Here is a 22,411-nt window from a genome sequence, read left to right as displayed (position 1 = left end):
TGTTAATTATTTCCTTCTCTGTGCATAAGCTTTTTATTTTGATGTAGTCCCAGTAGTTTATTTTTGCTTTTGCTTTCCTTGACTTTGGAGACATATCTAGAAAGAAGTAGCTTTGGCTGATGTCAAAGAGGTTACTATCCGTGTTCACCTCTAGGGTTCTCATGGTTTCAGGTCTCCCATTTGGGTCTTTCATCCATTTTGCTCAGCATCACTGATCATCAGGGAAACGCAAATCAAAACCACAATGAGCTATCACTTCACATCTCTCAGAATGGCTAAAATCAACAACACAAGAAACAACAGGTGTTGACAAGGAAGCAGAGAAAGAGGAACCCTCATGCTCTGTTGGTGGGAATGCAAACTGGTGTAGCCACCGTGGAAAAGGGCATGGTAGTTCCTCAAAAAAGAACTATCCAAGATTCAGCAATTGTACTCTAGGTATTTACCCAAAGGATACAAAAATACTGATTTAAAGGGATACATGCACCCCGATGTTTTTAGCAGCATTATCTATAATAGCAAAATTATGGAAACAGCCTAAGTGTTCATCAACTGGTGAATAAAGAAGATGTGGTGTGTATAAAATAGAATATCACCCGGCCATAAAAAAGAAGGAAATCTTGCCATTTGCCATGATGTGGATGGAGCTAGAGAGTATAATGCTAAGTGAAATAAGTCAATCAGAGAAAGACAAAGACCATATAATTTCATTTGTATCTGGAATTTCGGAAATAAATAAGAAAAGGGCAGGGGACTAGGGAGAGAGAAGCAAACCGGGAAACAGACTCTTAAGTATAGAAAACAAACAGATGGTCCCCAGAGGGGCGTTAAGGGGTGGGTGGGTGAACTAGGTGATGGGGATTAAGGAGGGCACCTGTGATGAGCACAGAGGCACAGGGTAGTTATGGAAGTTCTGAATCACTCTGTTGTACACCTGAAGTTAATATTACGCCATGTGTTAACTGGAATTTAAAAACTTAAAAAAGGGTGTAAGTTTGAAATGATACACATCAACTTCAGTCCTCAAAGAGGGGCCAGGAGGGACGATGGGGGTGTCTTTTCAATGCTAAGATTCACTGCAAAAATGACAGGATTGTAACGTCTGTGAAATTTGGGTGGGGGAATACATGGGCATCTGTTATATTATTTTTTTTTTTGACATTTCTGCATGCTTGAAATAGTTCTTAATTTTTAAAAAGTTTAAGGAATTCTCCCAGGTCCTTCTTAGCATCCAGTTCCCCCTGCCAGGGGCACCTATTATCAGTTTATTGTATGTACTCCTGGAGATAGTCTAAGTATATGTAAATATAAAAATACATAAATGTTTTAATTTATCTCTTTTTTTTTCTTCAAATTTTTATTTAAGTTCTAACTAGTCAACATAGTGCAATGATGGTTTCAGGAGTAGAACTCAGGGATTCATCACTTACATACAACCTCCTGGGCTCATCACAGGTGCCCTCCTTAATACCCACTACCCTTCTAGACCATTCCATACCCAACTCCCTCCACCAACCCTCAGTCTGTTTTTTTTTTTTTTTAAGTAGTCTCCAGGTTCAGTGCAGAGCCCAAGGTGGGGATCAAACTCATGCCCATGAGCTCAAGACTGGAGCCGAGATCAAGAGTCAGATGCTCAACTGGCTGAGCCCCCCAGATGCCCCTTGTTCTTTATCGTTCTCTCTCTCTCTCTTTAAATGTGACACATTTTGGAGCATACCGTGTACTCTCTTCTGTATCTTGCTTTTCTCATGCAACAAAGCTGTGGACATAGCTCCAACTCTGTTCATACAGAATGTCCTCTTTTTCTGTAATAATGCTTGGCACTCTGTCATGTGTATAATTAGGCTACTTCCCACCACTTGCCACTACAGACTGGATATAAATGCACATTTTGCACATCTGTCTGGGTGTACTACCTGCCCTTTGAGGCAGACTGCTTCGCAACACATTCAATCCTTTTGTAATTACACAGGGTCTTAAGCACGACCAGCAATGCAAACACTCAGCTGCAAAAAGAGGCAAAAGGAGGGCTGGGGTCAGGACATGGGTGGGGGAATCTGTCTCTTGTCTAGGGCAGAGCAGCTACCCTTGGAGTTCTTTTTTTTTTTTTTTTAAAGATTTTATTTATTTATTTGTCATAGAGAGTGAGCACAGGCAGACTAAGGCTGGCAGGCAGAGGCAGAGGGAGAAGCAGACTCCCTGCTGAGCAAGGAGCCCGATGTGGGACTTGATCTCCAGACGCAGGGATCATGACCCGAGCCGAAGGCAGCCGCTCAACCAACTGAGCCACCCAGGCGTCCCTACCCTTGGAGTTCTTGTAGCTCCTTTTTGAAAGTTTCCATTTCCTCTTGAATATCAGCTTTCTGGCTCCCCCTTATCTAAGTGTCATGGGCACCCTTACATCTGCCATTTTGTTGCGTCTAAAATGTTTTAGGCTGAGAAGCCAAAGAAAAAAGTTGTTTGGATTGTGACCAAAGAAAGAGGCAGGGGTTTCCAATAAGGGAATTCAGCATTTTTTCAGAGTCAAGGGTATGACCTCTGTTGTATGGACTCTGGCATTTTCGCTGGCTCCTCTGGGGCTCTGGGTGACTCCTCAGTTCCTACTTGCTTCTGGATGGGTGAGGTTAGAGACCCCTGCCTCATCCATCCTTAGTGTGGAGGATGGATGGGATCAAGAGGCTGCTGGGGAAGTCACAGGATGAAGAAATGTTGCATCTGGTGAGGAGCAAGGAGCCAGTGTTTTCCTGAGTCTACTGAAAACAATCTGATGCTTTTGGATAAATCTGTGTTCCAGCAGGTGAGGAGGGGACAATCCTCCAGGTTAGGGGCCCAGAATGAGAGAGAGAGAGGTCCGGGCACTGCAGGAAGGTCATCTACCTTTCCTTGAGTATAAGTTTTTATTCTCCATTTAAAGTATTTTTTCTACACTAAGAATCCTCATAATAGGATTCCAGAAAACAACTCCTCCAGAATACTCGAATTGTCTCACCAAGGGTAAGAGCACTAAGAGCAAATATTTATTGCTGTTTTCAAAGTATTTTCTTGCCAGGGAGGCAGGATTAACCTCAGGGTTAAGAGCACAGGCTTGGAAGTTGGACTGTCTGGGTTCAAGCCCAGGCTCCATCACTTACTGTGTGGCCTAGGGTAGCTTACTTAACTTCTCTGTGCCTTGATGTTCTTCCCAAGAACATGGGGATGATTCAAGGACTTACTTCATGGGGCTGGACGGGATTAGATCATTTAACAATGTACAAAATCCCGATCTCAGGTTGGTGCGTGACACGTACTTGGTGAGTGTTTGCTAAACATCAGTTGTTGTTATTAGCCTTGTAAGCAGTGTGAGAGTCGGAGTGAATGGGGGGTCTGGTTAGACTCCAGGCTTACAAATGAGTGCAGAGTCCTGTCGTCCAGTGAACAAGAACAGTGTTCAGGCGTGAGCCAGCCAGCCGTGGTGAAGTCTGCTTACGACCTCCGTGTTCTGGTCACATGGCTGCTGTCGTGGTGTGCCATGATGGCGGTTGGGGTCTTCTGGAGTAAGGACACAGCTAGTGGTTTACTGGCACTGCCTTCTGAGAGCTTACTGGTACAACCGAGGGTGTCTTGCCAGCTGGGTTATTAAATCATTATTTCAACAATGAATTCAATAAACTTACAACCAGTTAACTTATCATAAAAACAAAGGTAGAGATACTCAAAGCTCATCACATCTCAGTTATTTTACCTTCTCCTACCATCATCTGTGCCCTCGAAGTTATTTTTGTCTACCCTATCTGGGAAGTGGAAACACCACACAGGGGGAGCTCCTATACCTCTCTTCCTGCCCACCGTAGGCAGACTTCACACTGGAAGCTGGAAATGGGCCATGGTTGGAGTATTTACGCTACAGAAATTGAGATAGATTTTGTTGCTCACACAGATTTCAGAAAGTGGTGGATAAAACACATTAATTGTGCAGATTAAACTTGAAAGTGCCTCATGCCTAGAGACGTTTACATTGTGAAGAGCACAGAAAATCCACATACTCTTCATTTGCCTTCATCTCAGGTCGTGATCCTGGGGTCCTGGAATTGAGTCCTGTGTCAGGCTCTCTGCTTGGTGGGGAGCCTGCTTCTCCCTCTCCCTCTGCCCCTCCACCTGCTTGAGCTCATGTGCTCTCTCTCTCTCTCTCAAATAAGAAAATGTTTTTAGAAAACGGCATATTCTTTGGCTATTCAAACAGGAGATGCTCACATTACTGACCAACTGTGAAGTCCTAATGTGAGTCTCGGTTGTTTCACGTTGTCTTCCTTGTTAACGTTCATGTGTGAATGACAGGTGCTTACTGAATTGGGACAGACCGTGTGGAACATTTAGGAATCTGGCCAGGGATGTAGCCCAGAGGATCCCTTGACAAAGAAATGGAGAGTCTCTCTGTCACCAAGGGGCTCTGGGTGCCTGACTGCACTGAGAGGCAGGGAGCAGACAGTAGGGCCCCCAGCAGCACCCAGAGCTGGCTGGGACCCTGACTCCAGAAGAGCTGGCTGGTATAGGCAGAAGGAGGGAGGGAAGTTAAGCTGTTCTTTCTGTGGGAGCTGGGGAGGCAGAACACTGCCAATACCAAGCTGGGGGACTCTGAGATTCTCGCTAGGGCGGGGGATGGTGTGGAAGGATGGGGTAAATGAGACGGGTCCAGGCTGAGCAAGAGGAGGTTGCAGTGAATCCTGTTTTGCAAGTCTGCTAGCCTACAGCCTGGATGTTGGACAGGCAATATGCCAGGCTCACTTTCCATGTACTAAGCTATGGCTTCTGATTTACCAGTCTGCAAATAGCCCAGTGCCTGGAATTCCTGGTCTGTGGTTTCGCATTGCGGGTGTGGCCATGCACTGTGGTCTCCTGCAGGAAGCACGGCCAAGTTGCAGGGAGAGAATATGAGGAGAGCTTCCCCCTACCCCGGCCCTACCGGTGCTCTCCCATCACCAGGAACTTGGCTCGGGCACCTCTTGAAAAGGGAGCTGCTCCTAGGGTTCAAGTGATGAGCTTTTCTATATATTGTTTCTATATACAAGGAGTCCCTACAGGTAGTGAGAGTCAAGGAGAAAGTGACTCTAGCAAGGGGAAAACTCCTTTTTTGAGGGGGGTGCCTCTGACCCTGAAGCCACACCTGGAGGACCTGAGTCCACTCAAGAGCCCAGCACGTCAACTCCCCATGAAAAGCACGCCCCACATGCTCAGAAGGCTGGATGCAACCTTGCCTGCCTTGTTGCTTGATGGTGACCTTGGGCGATTGTGTACATTCCCCGAGCCTCAGTTTCCCTATCTCTAAGACAGGAACGGTGAAGGAAATGATCCCTAGAGCCGCTTCTACAAGCCTGTGGCAATCCTTCGCTGGGTGTCAGCTCTCCTTGGCATCCAGGTACTGAGAACTGCTCTGTGTTGAACTCCTGGCCTGGGAGGGATCTGAGAGGCCAGGGAGGAAGGCGGGAGGTGGGATGAGAAAGTCAGTGTTGAGGGTGCAGGAGGAGTGGAACAGAGATGCTGGGGTGGAGAAAGGACAGGAGAGGCAAGACGGGATTTCGGGCACAGGAGACATCAGGCCGAACAGGTGCTGATGCTTTGCTCCACTTCCACGTCCGGGCACGTGGCCACTCAGACACCCCCTCCCCCGCCCCCCAACCTCCACGTGTTCCGGGCCCTCACCTTGCAGCATTGCCGATGTGGTGTAGTAGTTGAACGGCACGCTCTTCACCAAGTACTCCTCGGCGTCCAGGCTGGCCAGCTTGGTCCCCACCAGAACTGACTTGCCCGTGCCCGCAGTCCCCACCAGCATGACAGGCCGCCTCCACTGCACGAGCCGCTCCAGGAAGTAGCACACTCGGATGGTCTCGCTCGTGTGCACCAAACAAGCCTGCGGTGAGAACACAATGAGTGTGCCAGGGGTGCGTGGGAGTGACAGGGGCCTGGCAAGAACTTTCTGGAGCAGTTCAGAAGAGGCATGGCGGTACTGGCTGGCTACCATGGGCAGGAGGGTCTTCCTCCTCCATATGCACAGTAAGACCATCCCATAGCTCTTTCTTCTGGGTGGAGAGCACACCCTCCCCCCCTCTGCCAGCTCTGTCTGTCTCCCTGCAACCTCCCTATAGGTTTGGGAAACTTCTGCCCTGCTGTCTCCCCACTCTGTTCCCCAGGATGCCAGTGGAGTCTGGTAATCAAGTTACCTAGTTTTTGTGGGGGGTGGTATGGATCTGTGGGTTCCTTGCACTAGGATTTCCTCTTGAAAATTGTGTAGCGGGGGATGACTAGTTACTGCAAGGTTAAAATGCTTGGCTGCTGATAAAGAGGCTTCCACCAGAGCCACTAAAGGCCCTTGGGGCAACCGTACATCCTCGGTCACTCGGCCACACTCACCTGCAGGGGCATCTCGGGGTCAAATTCAAACTGGGGGATGAGCTTGGACCAAGGCTCGAATTTCTTTGTTGCTGGGTCTATGTAGTAGTCAAAGATGGTTCCCTGGGAGGGAAACTTGACCGTCTTGAACTCCGTCAGCCACCACTTGCTGAACTCTGCTCGGTAGTCCACGAGCTGCCAACACAGAGTGGGTCAGGGGGGGAAGGCTCTCGAGGGCTTCTGAAGCTTGGACACACTGCCCTGGTCTCAGGCAGGAGGTCAGAGTGGGGAATGTGAGATGCTTTGCTCGAAGGAGCAGCTTCTCCAGGAAGAATGCTACTTCCCCGGGGATCAGCCCTGATGAGCCACAGTGGCTCGGGGGGCCAGCCCTGAGCAGGTGTGCGTGCCACTGCTTGACCACGTGGCTGACGCTGCACCTGAGCATCCTTGTGGGGTGCAGGGAGAGGGGTATAAGAATACTGGGGGGCACCCATGACCCCAAGATGGGCAAAATGTGGCCAAGAGCTCCTGAAAAGATGGATGGACCCACAGCCTCCCAGACAGCCGAGAGACTCAGCCATTCCAGGGTGGCGGTCAGGGACAGAATGAATAAGGTGGTGGCTTTTGTCATCGGGGGGTATGGGGTGGCAGGGTAAGAAAAGCCTCAGTACCTCATCTGTAGAATGAGCATCCTAGAAAAGAGGACTTCTAGGGTTCCTCCAAGAGCTAAAATTTCTAAAATGTAGGAGTAGCAGAGACAAAGTTGTGCTGGTTTTTCTGACAGAAGGAACAGGTAGAGACATCTGATTTACATGCATCTGCATTAGATCAAGAGCCCCTCAGGATAGGGCTGGATATCCAGTAGACTCAAATAATCTCATTGTGTCCAAGCTGAAACACACAACATGTACATATATGCGTGCACACACACATACACACACCCCCATAGCATACCCGCATACTACCGGCAGGAAGCCTATTTTTTGAACAGGCAGACCTAGGAAACATCCCAAAAAAGAAAACTTAAAAAAAGACCCAGATTGGGCATTTTATTATTTTTTTAAGATTTTATTTATTTGGGGGAGAGAGAGAGCACGAGTGGAGGGAAGGGCAGAGGGACAGGGAGAAGCCGGCTCCCCACCAAGCAGGGAGCCCGACACGGGGCTCGATTCCAGGACTCCGGGATCATGACCTGAGCCAAAGGCAGACGCTTCACAGATGGAGCCACTGGGGTGCCCGTGGATTGAGCATTTTAGGGAATGTTTCTGGAGGGCAGGACAAAGATGGAATTTGAAGGCTGGACAAATGGGGAAGCTGGGCGTGTGGCAGTGATTCTGGATTCGCAGGAAATGGAGCTCCTCGTTCTGTCTCTTACTGGGTAAGTATGATTGAATAGTTTTGCTTTCTTATTTATTTTTTAGTTTTTTTGAGTGCTTTTTTAAAAAATTTTTTGCTTTCGAATGAGAACAGAAACAAGGTCTAACAGAAGGACAGACTTGTTTGCTATTCTTCTTCTGATCTGACTTCAAATGAAGGGAGTGCTCTATCTTCTCCATATTGGGCTCTACAATCAGAAGACCTGGAAAAAAACCCATTTTTAGCTCCTGGATAAAACCCTTCAAGACTTTTAGCTTCTTATTAAAAAACCTGGTTCTAGATTTCTGTGGAAAATCCAAGGCCATCTCTAGAACAAAGGAGGTTGGGTGGATCTTCTTTCCCCACCTCCAATTCGACCTTGAGCTTCTGGGTCATGGAACCAGCTCCCAACCCACTGCTGATGAGCCGTACCAGCATTGTCTCCTCTCTAGTATCAGCCCATGACCTCACCTCCACTCTAATGGTACACTAAAGCCAGGGTCACCTCTGCTGAGTCAGCCGGGAGTGCTGTCTCGGTTCAGTTCCTTGGATGTCTCTTCAGAAGTGACCTTCATGAAGAGGCCCCTTCAGACACCCCATTGCCTTTGGATCTGGACAGTCCTGTGGCCCCTTCCTGCCCCTTGAACTTGAGGACACTGAGGTCCATCTGTATACTGCACAAGAGTCTGGGCTGTAACATCAGCTCACCTGATGCTACCCAGGCTCCGAGCTCTCCTGGCTAATACCAACTCTTCCTATCTGATACATGAAAAGACAGAACGGAAAAGGACAGCTTCTAGAAGCACACGGAGGCACCACGAGTTGGACTCAGGTGTTTGGTCCCAGAGAGCTGGTGCTGAGACATCACCATTTCCTGTGATCCTTGCAAAGTATTCAGTGAGAAGCTTGTCTTGCTTTTGAAGCTCCAACTCGGGTATGGGCTGCAAATCGACTTTCTCCTTGGCTTTAATGACAGCTTTACAAACATCAGCACCACTGCTGTTCCTGGAATGAATATTTTGGCCGGCTTCCTGTTTCTCTACTTAGGGCACTATTTCTGGTGTTTGGTTTGAATGTGGCTGGTGTCAGGCCTTGGGCCTTCCCTGCTGCTAAAAGCTTTCTCCCTCGTCCTCTCCCCATGTGCTAGCATGGCTGCCTACAGCTCCAAGTGCTCCAGGGCCCGGGATGCCTGGATGCATGCTTTCTCCCAGGCTTTTAAAAAGAGTTGAGTGGATTTAAATGTGTACTGCCATAGAGAAATTGACCAAGTGTCTTCACCCTGAGCCCCTACTGCCTGCTAAGCACCAACACGGGGGAGAAGCCCAGCAGCACTGCTATCTGACACATGAGCTGTTGAAAGGTCAGGCCTGCATTTGATGGAAAGCAGTAACCTGTGCCTTTTGCATCTCAGTACTTGGGCGAGGTCTCGTCCATCCTGCTGGATTCCTTGCCTCAAAGGGGAAATGGAAAGCTGTCAAAGCAACAGTCCATGGAGAATCTCAGAGTGGCAGAGTGAAATTCTCAGATGCCTCACTCCCAGTTTGGGTATGTGCCCCCCCCCCCAGCCCCCACCCAACATCTGGCTCTGGCTCTGACGATGGGGAGAGTTACACTGGGAGCTTGCGAGAGCTGCATTCTAAATGTGGAGCACCAAAGAGCATCTCAGGGAGGGAAGGGAGGGAAGACAGATGCTAACACCCAGGGCTTGTGCAAATGGACAAGAAATTAATTGTTCATTCGAAATTTGTGCTCCCAGCTCACCGACATCTTGGATTCTAGAACATGGCTTTGCCTTGGGAGGCTGAAACTTTCTACCTCTCTCCTCAAAAGAGCCTCCGATCAACCCAGACCAGAAAGAGTAAATCCTAACTGTCCACCCACTACAGCTTGATTTGATTCCTTGCAATGAGGGGGGTACTGGACACTTGCTCTGAAACTGAGTATTTCTGGTATGAGATGACTATTAATAAGCAGGTGTGCGCTCCCGCATGATTTTAAGAACTTTGCATATATCTGTGTTGGACGATCGCAAACAGTATCCCTTCCTGTAACCTTACAACTGCCATAGAAACTGGGCACCACTGTCAGCACCCTCATCGCCTTCGTACACAGGCAGGAAGTAAGGTGGGGGGAGGGGAAGCGATTTGCCCAACGTCTCCCAGGTCCTAAGTGGCAAAGCTAGGATTCAGATCCAGAGTCCATACCCTCAGCCCCCATGTGACACTGCCTGATAGCTGGAGGCGGCTGTCCAAGACTGGCTTGCCTAACCTTGACTCTGATGTTTCCAGATAAAGAACTTGTCATTTGGAGAAAACTAAGCCAGGAAAATGTCTGCAGGGGGGCCTGGTTGGCTCTGTCAGTTAAGCGTCTGCCTTTAGTTCAGGTCATGATCCTGGGGTCCTGGGATTGAGCCCCGCTTCAGACTCCCTGCTTCTCCTTCCCTCTCCATCCCTTACCCTAGCTCGTGCTCACTCTGATAAATTCATAAAATTTTTAAAAGAAAAGACAAGAAAAAGTATGGGGATATTGGAAGGGTTAGGAATAGGATGCCAAGATATTCCAAGCCAACATCCCTACCCCCATACCTGAGGCCACAGCAGCCAATACCACGATAGAAATAGTGATTTGTTTTCCTAGCCCTAGATGTCATTTAGCCTTTGGTGCATACTCCTGTGGACAGCTCGGGGTTTCGGGGGATTGCTGATTAACTCTGGTCTGGCACGGAGTCATCCGTACCGCGCTTGTTCTGGAATGCTAAGGGGATTCCGCCCTCTAAAGCTTCTGTAACACAGCATCACTCCATCCATCAAACACACATCATCTTGCAAAGCAGTGGACCTACACCTCTGTTCCAAAAACACTGCAACTCCCCAAGAAATCGGGATACATCACTAACTCCAAAAGCAGGAGCTCAAAAATAGCCCGAGCTCATCTGTCTCACTCCAAGAGGCCCTCTGCTGGAGGCTGATGTCTATAGCAGATCAACGGACGGATAACCAAATAGTCTGATGCCTTCATGTTCATTCTGACATTTAGCGGTCCTCTTTTCCCAGATCTTTGCTGGAAGACTAGTTTTTGCCACCGTGGGTTTGCATGTGGGGGTTAACCATGGCATGTCCTCTTACCTGGTCCTGGACCATTGCTCCACCGAAAGCCCAGATGGCTGCAAACACAAAATACAGCTCGTAGGTTTCCTTGGGGCTGTCCGCGGGGACGTCCTCCTCAGTCAGGAGACATTCCAGAAGGTGACACAGCATCTGGACCATGCTCTGCTCTGGGATCGGAATTATCTTCTTGAATCTGCAAAGAGAGACCCAGATACACCGGATGACACTGGATTTTCCATGCCAGAGGCCTGTTGGAACCCACTTGGTTTTGGGGCAACCTGTGACCTGTCAGTTCTTTGGGATTATGTGGGGACGACCCAAGCCCTCACTCTCATCGGCTCCTCAGTAAGAGGGGCGCAGAGTGCTCTGAGCAGGTTCTTTCTCATGGCCCTTCCTCTGGGACCTTCCCCGTCAGCTCTTCCCTTCTCTGCACACCGAATGCTCCTCTCTGTCATCGGCAGGGGTGTAGACCACTGTGACACGATGGGGTAAAATCTCATCGTCACTCCCTCACCGTTTCCTCAAGGGTCAGGAGGGTGCGGGGCTGCGGCTGAGGCTGGTTCCTCCTCTCCTTCAGGTCCTTCCCTCAGTTCAGCCACACAGAAAAGCTGTTCTCAGGACCCAGAGTCTTGCTGGGGGTGGGGGCAGAGGGGACCTGACAGATGTTCACTTTACACACTCATGATTTGCTCGATGGGGTTTGTCTTCTGGAAACACAGCTCTCTTCGCCCTGGCCTGTGAACTTTCCACACTGGGTTTGGAGGTCCTGACTGAAGGGCAGGTACCAAGAGATGCCTCTATGCACGAGGGAGCACGAGTGTGAGCATGCACGTGTGCACATTCACAGGCTTGCTCCCCCACTGCGAGCACACACTGCACACGGGCACCCCTCTGAGGAGTCCGGTCTGTGCTTGGCTCTCACCAGGTGGCGGTCCTAATGGCAACACTACCATGAGGCTGTCCCATGGTCTAGGCACCACTTCCACGAGGGATGAGAAAATTAAGGACTGACAGGCTTGCCTTCATTTTTCCCACTGTGTTTGTGATGGAAGGTTCATGTCCCACTGTCTCAGGCCTGGTTCTGTGTGAGGCACCAAGGCAACAGAGGCCGACTACATGGACCATTGCCAGCAGGTTCCAGACAATTGCGGGGCCCCTGGTCTTCTCAGGGGATAGAGAGGGTCAAAGTGGGAGACGCTGGAGGGGAGAGAAATTAGCATATGGGGTTTGGAGGAGAGCTCACAGGGAAGGCAGGTGCTGGCCCGGCACAGCGCTGGGGAAGGGGCTGCATGGCTGTTCTGAGGTGGGAAGGGACAGGTGCCCAGGAAGCCCAAGGACACCTGCTTCTCTTGCAGTGGAGTGTGGGGAGCTTGCTTGCTGGGGCAGCCCATACCCCAGTTCATCAAAGCAAAGAGGTGTGAGCATTTCCTGGGATCCAAGGGTGGTCCGAAAGCCAAGGGCCACTGGAGGGCTTTGCAGGAGGAGCCTGCATGATTGGCTGGTGGAGAGGCATTTCTTACTTCCAAGAAAGGCACCTCGGAGGTCTCCAGTGATGGTGGAGGGGCCAAGGAACTCAGAATCTTTGAGAGAGAGTTGGGTTTGACATCTGCCACGCTTAGGGTAGCTCAGACCATGCTGGTTCCAGCCATTAAGGCCTTTCCTGCCCTTTCTCTTTTCTCTGTCCCCGTTTGACCCCACGGGGGCAGAAGCTATAGCTGGTTGGGGGTTGTTGGTGGTGGGGGGCAGAGGAATGAGGAGAAAAGATGTCAAGCACTCCTTTCCCACTTCAGGTGAGAGCAGGCCTGAGAGGGGGCAGGGACAAAAGCTTTCCCTGTAAATGGAGTTTGCTTTTCCAAGTTTTCACGTGTGTGTCCCTAGAAGCGAAGACGTGTCTCTGAATGACTGCAGAATGACCAGGAAAGTCACAAATGGGGACCTAGATTTCATGTAGGTGTGGGTGGAGGACAAGCCGCATAAAAAGGGTTTTTGAAGGAGCAGTAGGAAACAAAATCAAGTTGATTTATAATTCCCCCCTTTATGAGGCCAGCTTGTTGAATATAAAAATTATTACATGTGGACATCCCACAGCTCTGTGGTACCAGGGCCCCACCAAAAGCTGGCCTTAGGAGGGAAGTCCGAGCTGGAAGCCTGTGCCTGGTTCCTGACAGCCGTGGTGCGCAGAGCACAGCCCGGAACCTCAGCCCCCTGCCCATGGATGCTTTGCCCTCTTAGGAATCGTGTGAGCGCTTAACGCACCCCATGCAGGCACCGTATACCATGGACGTGTTTCGTCCTTGGTGGCCACAGAGTTCAGACATCAGGGTGGGGGACTGTCTCTAGATAGACTGCACACTGCCAGCATCTCTGATGCTTGGTGTGGAGGCCAGTGCACGCTCTTCTGCATGTGTGTGCATGCACGCATGTGCGCGCGCGCGCGCACACACACACACACACACACACACACACACACACAGATAAGAGTTTGGCATCTCTTGTCCTAAAAGCCCAGAGTCGGAAAGAGCCTGACTTTCAGCCACAGGCTCTACTGGATCAGTGTCTCAGCAAATGATGTAGGATGGGGTACAGGCGCTACTTTCCCAAAACCTGCCCTTCCCGTGGAGTATTATCTCCCCGGCCCGCCTGCACCACTGACCACTCATGCCCATTTTCCAGCCTCCCCTGCCACCCGGGCTGCTTTATCTCATTAGATCCCAAGGTAAGGAGCCCACAGGCCACAGAGGCTGGAGACTTTTCAAGGGTTTCGGAAAATGGGGCAGATTGGGAAAATACTTCTTGGTTGGGACAGTGCCCGGGCCTCCTGCCACCTGCAGATCCCTTTCCCCTCTACCTCCATGCTTGGGAGCTCTGCTCCGTCCCACTCAAGGATCGTTCTGAACAGTGGCCTTCGTCTCCCAGAAACATCATCCTGACCCGACCTCGGTGAAGGTTCGAGAATTTCGGATCCCTGAGCCACGCCGCCTCCCCAGCCCTGACCGCTGATGGTTGGACTGGGCTGAACTAGGAGGCTGGCTGCCTGACTCAGGGAAGCGCGCGTCGACGGGCAAGAAAGGATAGAACAAAACCAGGTTCCAGACCCCGAGCCTCCCTCTGCCGGCAGCTGCAGAATTCCTGCTGTAATAAGTCTCCTTATTTTAAGAGCACTCATTCTTTCGTTTACGGGCTAAGTGGTTAGCGATTACTGCTTTTACTTTTGCAAACCCCTAAGAGGAAAAGCGAATCTGCAGAGTCCCCAGGGGCCAGAACAGGTCCTGCGTTATCTGGGCGGTGTGCATACTCAGCCGGTGACAGGAAGCGGGCCCTGCTTATCCCGGACATGTGTCATCATCACCTCCAGGTCTGCTCAGTGGACATGTGTATCATTTCTAAGGAGGCCAGCTATGTGCCCTGCAGTGTGAAGGATCTCAGGACGGTCATCTCATAGTACAACCCACAGGCTCTGCGGACTTCCTCTGTATTCTTGCCTGAGCAGACAAGAGGCATCTGGTAACGTGTGCTGCCCTCTGCCCCCTGCCCACCCAGAGGGGAGGGCTCTGTGGACATCTGGCTTCAGGGACAGGACATCAGCGGGCTGTCGGGTGTGAACTGACGGGCTCCTGCACTGGGCTTCAAGGCCTACCTGGCTCTGAGCGTGTCCAGGCAGGCCGGGAGGTACTTGTCAAACAGAATGGTGAGGTTGGCTTTCTCGGTCTGCATTTCCCTCTTCTCAATCCAGCTGTTCACCGGAGGACTCCACCCCAGGTCTGCCGGGTTGATGTACAGGATTCCTGGGGACACGGGGAGTTCTGATCAGTGAAGCCTCAACAGAGGACAGCGGGCTCCTTACCCCCAGGAGTTACTCTGTCTGGTAGAAAATGTATGGAAGCCTGGACTCTGAAGAAACAGAGAGCCGGCCTTGGTTTGAGAGGGTAAGCGGGTCTGCTCTGGGTTTGCTCTGGGTGGGGACCAGTCAAATGGCCAAGTCTAGGCCCGGGAGGAAAGAAGGCTGTGATGACACATCCTCGTCATGGTGGGTTCTAGAAGGATGTGTCTGTCCTAATCCTGGGAGCCTGTGAATGTGACCTTACCCAGTAAAAAGCCCTTCCCTTGCGGATGTGATTCAGGGTCTCACAACGAGATTGCCATGTATTATCTGGCTGGAACTTTTACAGGTGTCCCCATAAGAGACAGGAGAGGCAAGGCACACCTGGAATAGGCAGCCACGTGACTAAGGAGGTGGAGGCTGGAGTCCTGGGGCCAGCAGCCTGGGCTGGAAGATGCATGACAGGCTTCTCCCCTGGAGGGCTGACAGCTCGAAGCTGGATGCCTGACTTCTAGAGTTGTGAGGGAGTACATGTCTTTTGTCTGGAAAGCCACCAAGTCTCTGGTGGCCTGTTAGGCAGCCCTAGGGAATGATTACAGACTTTTCCAGACCCATGTGCCCACCCTCAGCTGGGTCCTCAAGAGGGAATCTGATGTGACGGTGGAGATCAGACCCTCTGTTCTGACGCTCTAGGCTGTGCTGATCAATTTCGCAGAGGAGTCAGAGGTAAGTTAAGGTACAAGGTTGTCACCTCTCACCACAATGTAGTGAGAAGTACAGTCCCTGCTCATCACTGATGTGGGAGGCAGGAACTGGCCAAAAAGCAGGCTCAGCTGAGGCCCTTCTGGGTGGAGGACAGTGGCCCAGCTCAGGGGCCTGTCCCTTCCTATCTATAAATTAAGAACAGCCCATGGCCTTGGCTTTAGGGCACCTGCTCACCCTCATGGACACAGATCGGGGCTAGAAGCCAGCCAGAGGTCCACGGGACCGATGTCTGGCTCCTGTCTGGAGCTTCCTTCAGAGCTGGCCGTACCCTACGCAAGGCTGAAAGCACCCATTTCCAAGTGAGCAGCCTGGCGAGTTCTCTCCCTGCTTGGGTCATACCTGCTCTGGAGACTGTCGCCGGTGTGGCCGTCCGCAGGTGGCTGATCTCGAAGAGCAGCCTCATGGTGGGATTCAGGGGGATCCTCTCATTGCTGGCCAGGGTCAGCACCTGGACACAGGGAGGGACACCCCAGGTAGGAGGGAGGGAGGGCAGATTCCTCACAGCAGGGATTAAGGAGGACTATTTTCTTCACTATGAGTATTTGCTGAATTTTCTACAAGAATCCTCTACCTCTTTTCCTCTAGCCCCTCTACCTCCATCCCTGTGTGTGTAGTGGATCAAAAAACAAGTTCTCTAAAAAGAGTCAATGATGGTCAAGGATTCGAACGAGCTAGACCACATTGGAATAACAAGATTGCTTCTAAGAAGGGCTTAGGGTTCATATTACTGTTTCTTAAGTAGTTCCTCTGGGTGGCTCAGTTGGTTGGGTGTCTGACTCTTGGTTTTGGCTCAAGTCATGATCTCGGGGTTGTGGGATCGGGCCCCATGTCGGGCTCCAGGCTCAGCTGGGAGTCTGCTGGTCCCTCTCCCTCTGCTCCCCTCTCCCCTCTCAAATAAATAAAATCTTAAAAAAAGATAAAGTGGTCCCTCTAGGGAAGGAGGTGAGAGCATGGGCAAAATGGGTGAAGGGTGCAGTACTGGGCTTGCAGTTATGGAATGAGCAAGTCATGGAGATGAAAGGTACAGTGTAGGGAATATGGTTAGTGGTTTTGTCACAGCATCATACGGTGGCAGATGGGACCCCCCCCCTTGTGGTGAGCGCCCCCTTAAAGAGAGGGCTGTCCAATCACTACGTTGTGCACCGACAACGCACGTAACATTGCGTGTCCGCTGCACTTCCGTAAGAAATAAGTAAAGTGGGCCCCTCTGGGAGGGTACACGTTTAGTTTAATGAGTCTGTCAATGCTGAAACCATCATAACACTTCTAATCCGGATGTGTTTTCTGAGTAAATTCAGGAGCAGCTACCAGCTCAGCGGCCACTTTATTGGTGTCAATGTCCACTGTTTACGACAAATAAAATACACTCTCCCAGGATAACGGTTTGTCACCACTGAGGACGGTTGACGGGCTGAGAATGTTTCTGACCCTCGGTGTCCTTATTTATAAAGAAGGAAAAACTTAAGGGAAGAGATTTGAACAGAGGACTTAAGATTCTCTCCAGCTCTGCATATTAAACCCATCTCTGGGCAGACGATTCTGAAAACAGTTACGACAATGCTAAAAATGCAGGGATTGCGCATGTGCGATTCTAGGACAAAGTTGTTAGCTAGCCTTACTGTGGTCATTTTACAAGAGACACATATTTCAAATCAGCACGTCACACACCTTAACAGCACAGCGTTATATGTTAATTATATCTCAATAAAGCTGGGGAAGAAGACAAAGACACTAGTGTTCAAGCAACTCCTTACTTGGCGCCAGTCCTCGGGTGGGATCGAGATTTCCAAATGCACCTGGGAAGCTGGTTTCCTAGGTGATGAGGGATGGCGTGGGGGTTCCCCCCCTCCCATACCTTGTTATCATCCATGACAGTGTTCAGAGACTCGATCCACATTGGGTCTATGTCGCCGTCCAGTAAGATCCACTTGGGCCCGTCGTGGGTGACGTTGGCCAACTCCCGCATGATGGAAGAGAACAGTCCTAAAAGCAACCATGAATCACTCACCAACCAATCTCATTGATGCCCTTTCTCATCAGACAGCCTTTCCCTCTTAGCTATGACACCCAGGAGAAGGTGTAAATGGAAAAGGCAGGTCAGGACTGGATTTGTATCTTAATCTATTGCAATCTCCTTGTGAGTGCCAAGGGCTGCTGTCTCTGTGTCTCCCTCGGACCCTTTTAGGAAGAACATTGGCAGAATGCAATGAAATCTGATGGTACTGGCTTAGGTGACAAGGGACCTGGAGAATCGCTTCAGCAGGCAACTGGGATGGGATGGATTTACAGAAAACACTTTCAGGTGAGATTTCATCCCTCATGACGCAGCCCAGGCTTTGAGAGACGTTCCCAGACGTTCTCAGAATTGATTTTTATAATAGTAAGCTTTCCCAGTTGATGCTATGGTATGTCTTCTCATTTACTCAAATATTACTTTATGTTCCATAATAAACTTTTACAGTGTTTTCAATGTATCTCTGGCTAAAAGCGTTCCTCAACATTTCATAGTTTTGTTGCTATTGTGAATCGGATGTTTTTCCCCTGTATTTCCCCTTTTTAGCTATAGAGAGAAAAGTCAACAAATTCTGTGTATTTATTTTATGCTTAGTTACATTAATAAATTTTCATATTAATTTTACTGATCTTTTTTTCAAAATGTCTCCTGAATTTTCTAGGCATAAAGTTGTATTAGCAGCAAAATAGTATTTTTTTCCTTTCCTCTAACCTATATCATATATTTCGTTTTCTTGTCTTACTGCATTTTCTAGAATCCCACACCAAGAGTACTGAATAATAATGTTAGTAACAGCTCCCCTGGACTTATTCTTGATTTTAATAGAAATGGCTTTAGTTTCTCATCATTCAGAATGCTCCCCCCCTGCTTTGGGCTTTAGACAAAGCTTTATTTATAAAGATTTAAATTTACTATATTTAAGGGATTTCTATCTATTCCTATTTTACTTAGAATTTTTAAGTTATGAACAGCTCCTGAGTTTTTACCACCTACTGTTGAGCTCATGATTTCCTCCTCTAACTTTTCAAAGCTTTACATGAAAACTTAAAAAAAAAAATCCATCCGTCCTTGCATTCTTAGAGTAGATTCTACTAGTCAGAGTGTATTTCTTATTTTTATTAACATAGAGATGGGATCTACTGTTATTCAGGATTTCTGAATCTATATGATTAAGTGAATTGGGCTCTTTTTTTGGTTCTACATAAGTGCTGGTACCAAGATTATTCTGGTTGCATAACATGAATTGAGAGGTACCCTTTTTTACCATTTTGGAAACTCTTTTTGGCTACTGTTTTTTTTTTTTTAAAGATTTTATTTATTTATTTGACAGAGAGAGAGATCACAAGCAGGCAGGAAGGCAGGCAGAGAGAGGAGGAAGCAGGCTCTCCACAGAGCAGAGAGCCCGATGCGGGGCTCGATCCCAGGACGCTGGGATCATGACCTGAGCCGAAGGCAGAGGCTTTAACCCACTGAGCCACCCAGGCGCCTTGGCTACTGTTTTAACCTGCTTTTTCACTAGTTTGTTTTCTGCTTCTTATTAAGTAAATTTTGTTAATATTATATTTTGCTAAAGGATCACTTTTATTTCTCCTAGTCTTCCAAACATGTATCAGATAATTAAGTGATCTCCTCCATCTTAATATTTATCTGCTATTACAGCATTTAATTCTTAAGGATATACTTTTACTCTTCTTCCCCCATCGGTCTTGCTCAAAATGGATTTATTGGTCTTTACAAAGAACCCATATTTACGTTTTATTTATCCTTCCTGATTTTTTTTTTTTTTTGGTTCCTTCCCATTAATTTCAGACTGTATCCTTCTTTTCTTTTTCCCAATTTTTTTCAGGTTCAGTTTACTACTCTGAATAATTTCTTAGGACAGATACTGACTGCCTTCATTTCTAGCCCATCTTCCAAAATAAGAAGAGTTTAGAGTTCTTCTTTATTGGCCTTTGGCATGCCCCCTTGGTTTTTGTTTGTTCTTTTTACTGTTTCCAAGAAGAAATGCAATATATATATTTTTTCTTTCACCCGGGTGGTTAAGAGAACATCTCTTTTTAAAAAATAATTAATTATTTAAGTAGGCTCCACACCCAGCCTGGAGCCTGATGCAGGGCTCAAACTCAAGACCCTGAGATAGAGACCTGAGCTAAGATCAAGAGTCAGACCCCTAACTGACTGAGCCACCCAGCTGCCCTGCGAGCTTCTCTTGATTTGCAATCAGTACGATTATTTTTGGTCATTTTCTTAGTGTCCATCTCTATATCTATTGCATTATTATCAGACGACGTGGCATGTAAATTGATATTTTTGAATTATTTAGTCTCTTCTGTGCCCAACTAAACTTCAAATGTATAAAATGTTCTAAGAATATACCAAGAAAGGAATGTTTCCAACTTCTAAGACACAAAGCTTTAAAATGATGTGTTCTATTGAGTTTGATGATGTACTTCTCAATTTCTCTATGACTATGCTTATTTTTCTGTCTATTGGATCTGCCGATTTTGGTAAAAGTGTAGTAGTAGTACCAACCACATTCCTATTTTTTCCAGATTTCCCCAAAATTTTTAAAAAGTGGTCCTCCATCTGCTTAGTAGTTCTTTTTCTTTGCGAATACAGATTTATGATTATAAATCATTGTCAATGTCTCCATATTTGATGAATACTACATATTTAATGAAACTTCAATTAAAATTACAACACAGCTTAAAGTTTGAATTATATGAGCTTAAATTTCATATGGAAAGAAGTGCCCGAGACTAGCCAAGAAAATTATGAAAGAATATTGAGGAGGAACTTATGCCATCAGACATTAAAATGTTATAAAATGACTGTGAATGGAGTAGAATGACACTCGTATAGGATTAAATAATGAATGGGACAGAACTGAAAACCCAGAATCAGATCTCTGTATATATGACAGGCTGGTGCTTACATGCAGAGGATGGATGGCTTAATAAATGGTCTTGACACATTCAATTATCCATTTGGAAGCAAATACGAAGTGGATTCCCTACCTCATACTGAGCCCCCAAATAAATTCCAGATGGATAAAAGAAATGTTCATGTACAAGGACTCTTCAGGACCCAATTTATGATACTGTGTCTATAGCTGAAAAAGAGGAAGAATGAGCAACTCAAGAGGAATGCCAGAAGCTAAGAGAATAGACAGACATAATTTCCTCTCTTAAAAAGTGTGTGGTTGGGGCGCCAGGGTGGTTCAGTCAGTTAAGCGACTGGACTCTTGATTTCAGCTCAGGCTGTGATCTCAGAGTTGTGAGATTGAGCCCAGCGTTGGGCTCTGTGCTCAGTGCAGAATCTGCTAGGGATTCTCTCTCCCTCTCCCTCTGTCCCTCCCTGCTGCTCTCTCTCTAAAATAAATGAATAAAATCTTTTAAAAAGTTTTTTAAAAGTGCATGGTAAATATGCCACAAAGTGCCTGTAGACAAACGGTCTACAGGTTTCTACGGTTTCTGTAGACAGAAAAAACCATTAGTGATGCACAGAATGGACAAAGCATTACTATCTCTCATATATAAAGAACTGCTACAAATGGACAAGAAAATAATACAGGGAAATAAAATCAGAAAAGAGCCAATTACGAAAGCCAAAAAGGAGGAAAAGATACTAAACCTCATTAATGGTGAGTGAAATAAAAATTAGAGAGGCTGCCCATTAAGTCCCCTTGTTCTAGGCCTCTGACTCAGGGCCCTAAATTAGATCCCGGGCAGTTGGACCTTGATGTAGTCAGACACCATGATGGGAGGAGGGAGCTGAGAGGCCCTCATTCCAGAAGCCATGTGGATTTTAGAAAGAGGTCCTATCAGCTCAGAGCTCTCTTTTCGGTTCTTTCCTGATGACAGTGCCCCTTTCCAGCATCTACCAGTGATTTATAAATCTTGGAAGGTGACACTGGGGTTAGCACTAAGTGAACAGGAGTCTGGGACCCTCTGAATTGCTGTAGAAGGGATCATGGTTCTAGAACCCATCTGTGATGAACGGGGATGAATGATGTCTTCAGCCAGGCCCTGAGGCCCCATTGTCTGTAGCGATGTCTCCCCGTCACTCCTGGGGGCTGATGGGAACAGGTGCTCACTGTGGGAAGCCAAAGTCTGCCATGCCACCTCTTTGGGAAATGAGCTGTAAACTTCCCTACCCCCACCCCTGTCTTAAATCCACTGCCAGGCAATGTAGGGACTCTGACTTCAGCTACACAATCACAGAACCACAGTTGAGAATGCCGGCCCTGCTTTCTCCTCTTTCAATGCCCTTTCTCAAGGAGCAGCTGGAAGGGTCTCCAAGGAGAGAGAATCTCCCAAGGGCTTAGGTTCCCCTCCAAGCAAAAACTGGAGTCTGCCTCTCTTTGATTCTTTTCACTTCCTTCTCTCACTCCAAACTGATCAGGCCAGAGTTCTTCCCTCTGAAGTTCACCCTTGGATGTAGATTCAAGCCTGCCTTGGGGCTCAGGATAGCAGGAATTTTGTCCCACAGGTGTCCCGCTCTTACCATCCTTCCACTCTCTGGTGGCTGGATTGATGATGCCAAAGAGTTCATCATTTGTGACTGCTTTGGGGTTGAGGTCAGCCCAGACAGGGCGGCGTTTCATGATCTGATAGGTCTTGTGCAAGGACTTGAGCACCTGAGACTTGCCAGTGCCAGCGCCCCCCACCACGAATACGGAGTGTCGCACGGCCAGGAGCTCCTCCAGCTGGACAACCTGGGGAGACACACAGTTCAGCCAGAGGGACAAACCTGTCATTCACTGACATCCCAATAATTAATCATTATTAATCATCAACTAAGTGCTGGAGAGTGTTCCAGGTGAGGGAGATTCAGAGAGGACTCTCCCCTCTCCATGATCTTACAGGCTAAAGGGGAAGCATAATAATTGCTATAATTGAGTTATTTATAAAGTGCTATGGGAACAGGTAGGAAGAAACAATTGATTTTGTACAGATAAAGGGAATAAGAAAGCCTTAGAAGAAG

The 22,411-nt window shown here is 48.2% G+C and overlaps 1 protein-coding gene across 1 annotated transcript in view; it reads right to left on the bottom strand.

The window, feature by feature from the left end:
• Positions 1-22,411, bottom strand: part of LOC111161130 (dynein axonemal heavy chain 9) — a 317,708-nt gene that overhangs the window by 157,655 nt on the left and 137,642 nt on the right. The window contains exons 32-38 of the mRNA XM_022524635.1: positions 21,932-22,142; positions 17,267-17,394; positions 15,751-15,859; positions 14,464-14,611; positions 10,845-11,019; positions 6,385-6,558; positions 5,677-5,884 (exon numbers count right to left, since the gene is read on the bottom strand). Coding sequence (XP_022380343.1) covers positions 5,677-5,884; positions 6,385-6,558; positions 10,845-11,019; positions 14,464-14,611; positions 15,751-15,859; positions 17,267-17,394; positions 21,932-22,142 — 1,153 coding nt within the window. The remainder of the gene's footprint in view (positions 1-5,676; positions 5,885-6,384; positions 6,559-10,844; positions 11,020-14,463; positions 14,612-15,750; positions 15,860-17,266; positions 17,395-21,931; positions 22,143-22,411) is intronic.

Source organism: Enhydra lutris, unplaced genomic scaffold (genome assembly GCF_002288905.1).
Source record: "Enhydra lutris kenyoni isolate GAN:26980312 unplaced genomic scaffold, ASM228890v2 scaffoldscaffold82, whole genome shotgun sequence".
Taxonomy (NCBI): Eukaryota; Metazoa; Chordata; class Mammalia; order Carnivora; family Mustelidae; genus Enhydra; species Enhydra lutris.
Note: the sequence above shows the minus strand (reverse complement) of the source record. Positions and strands in the feature narration are given on the sequence as shown.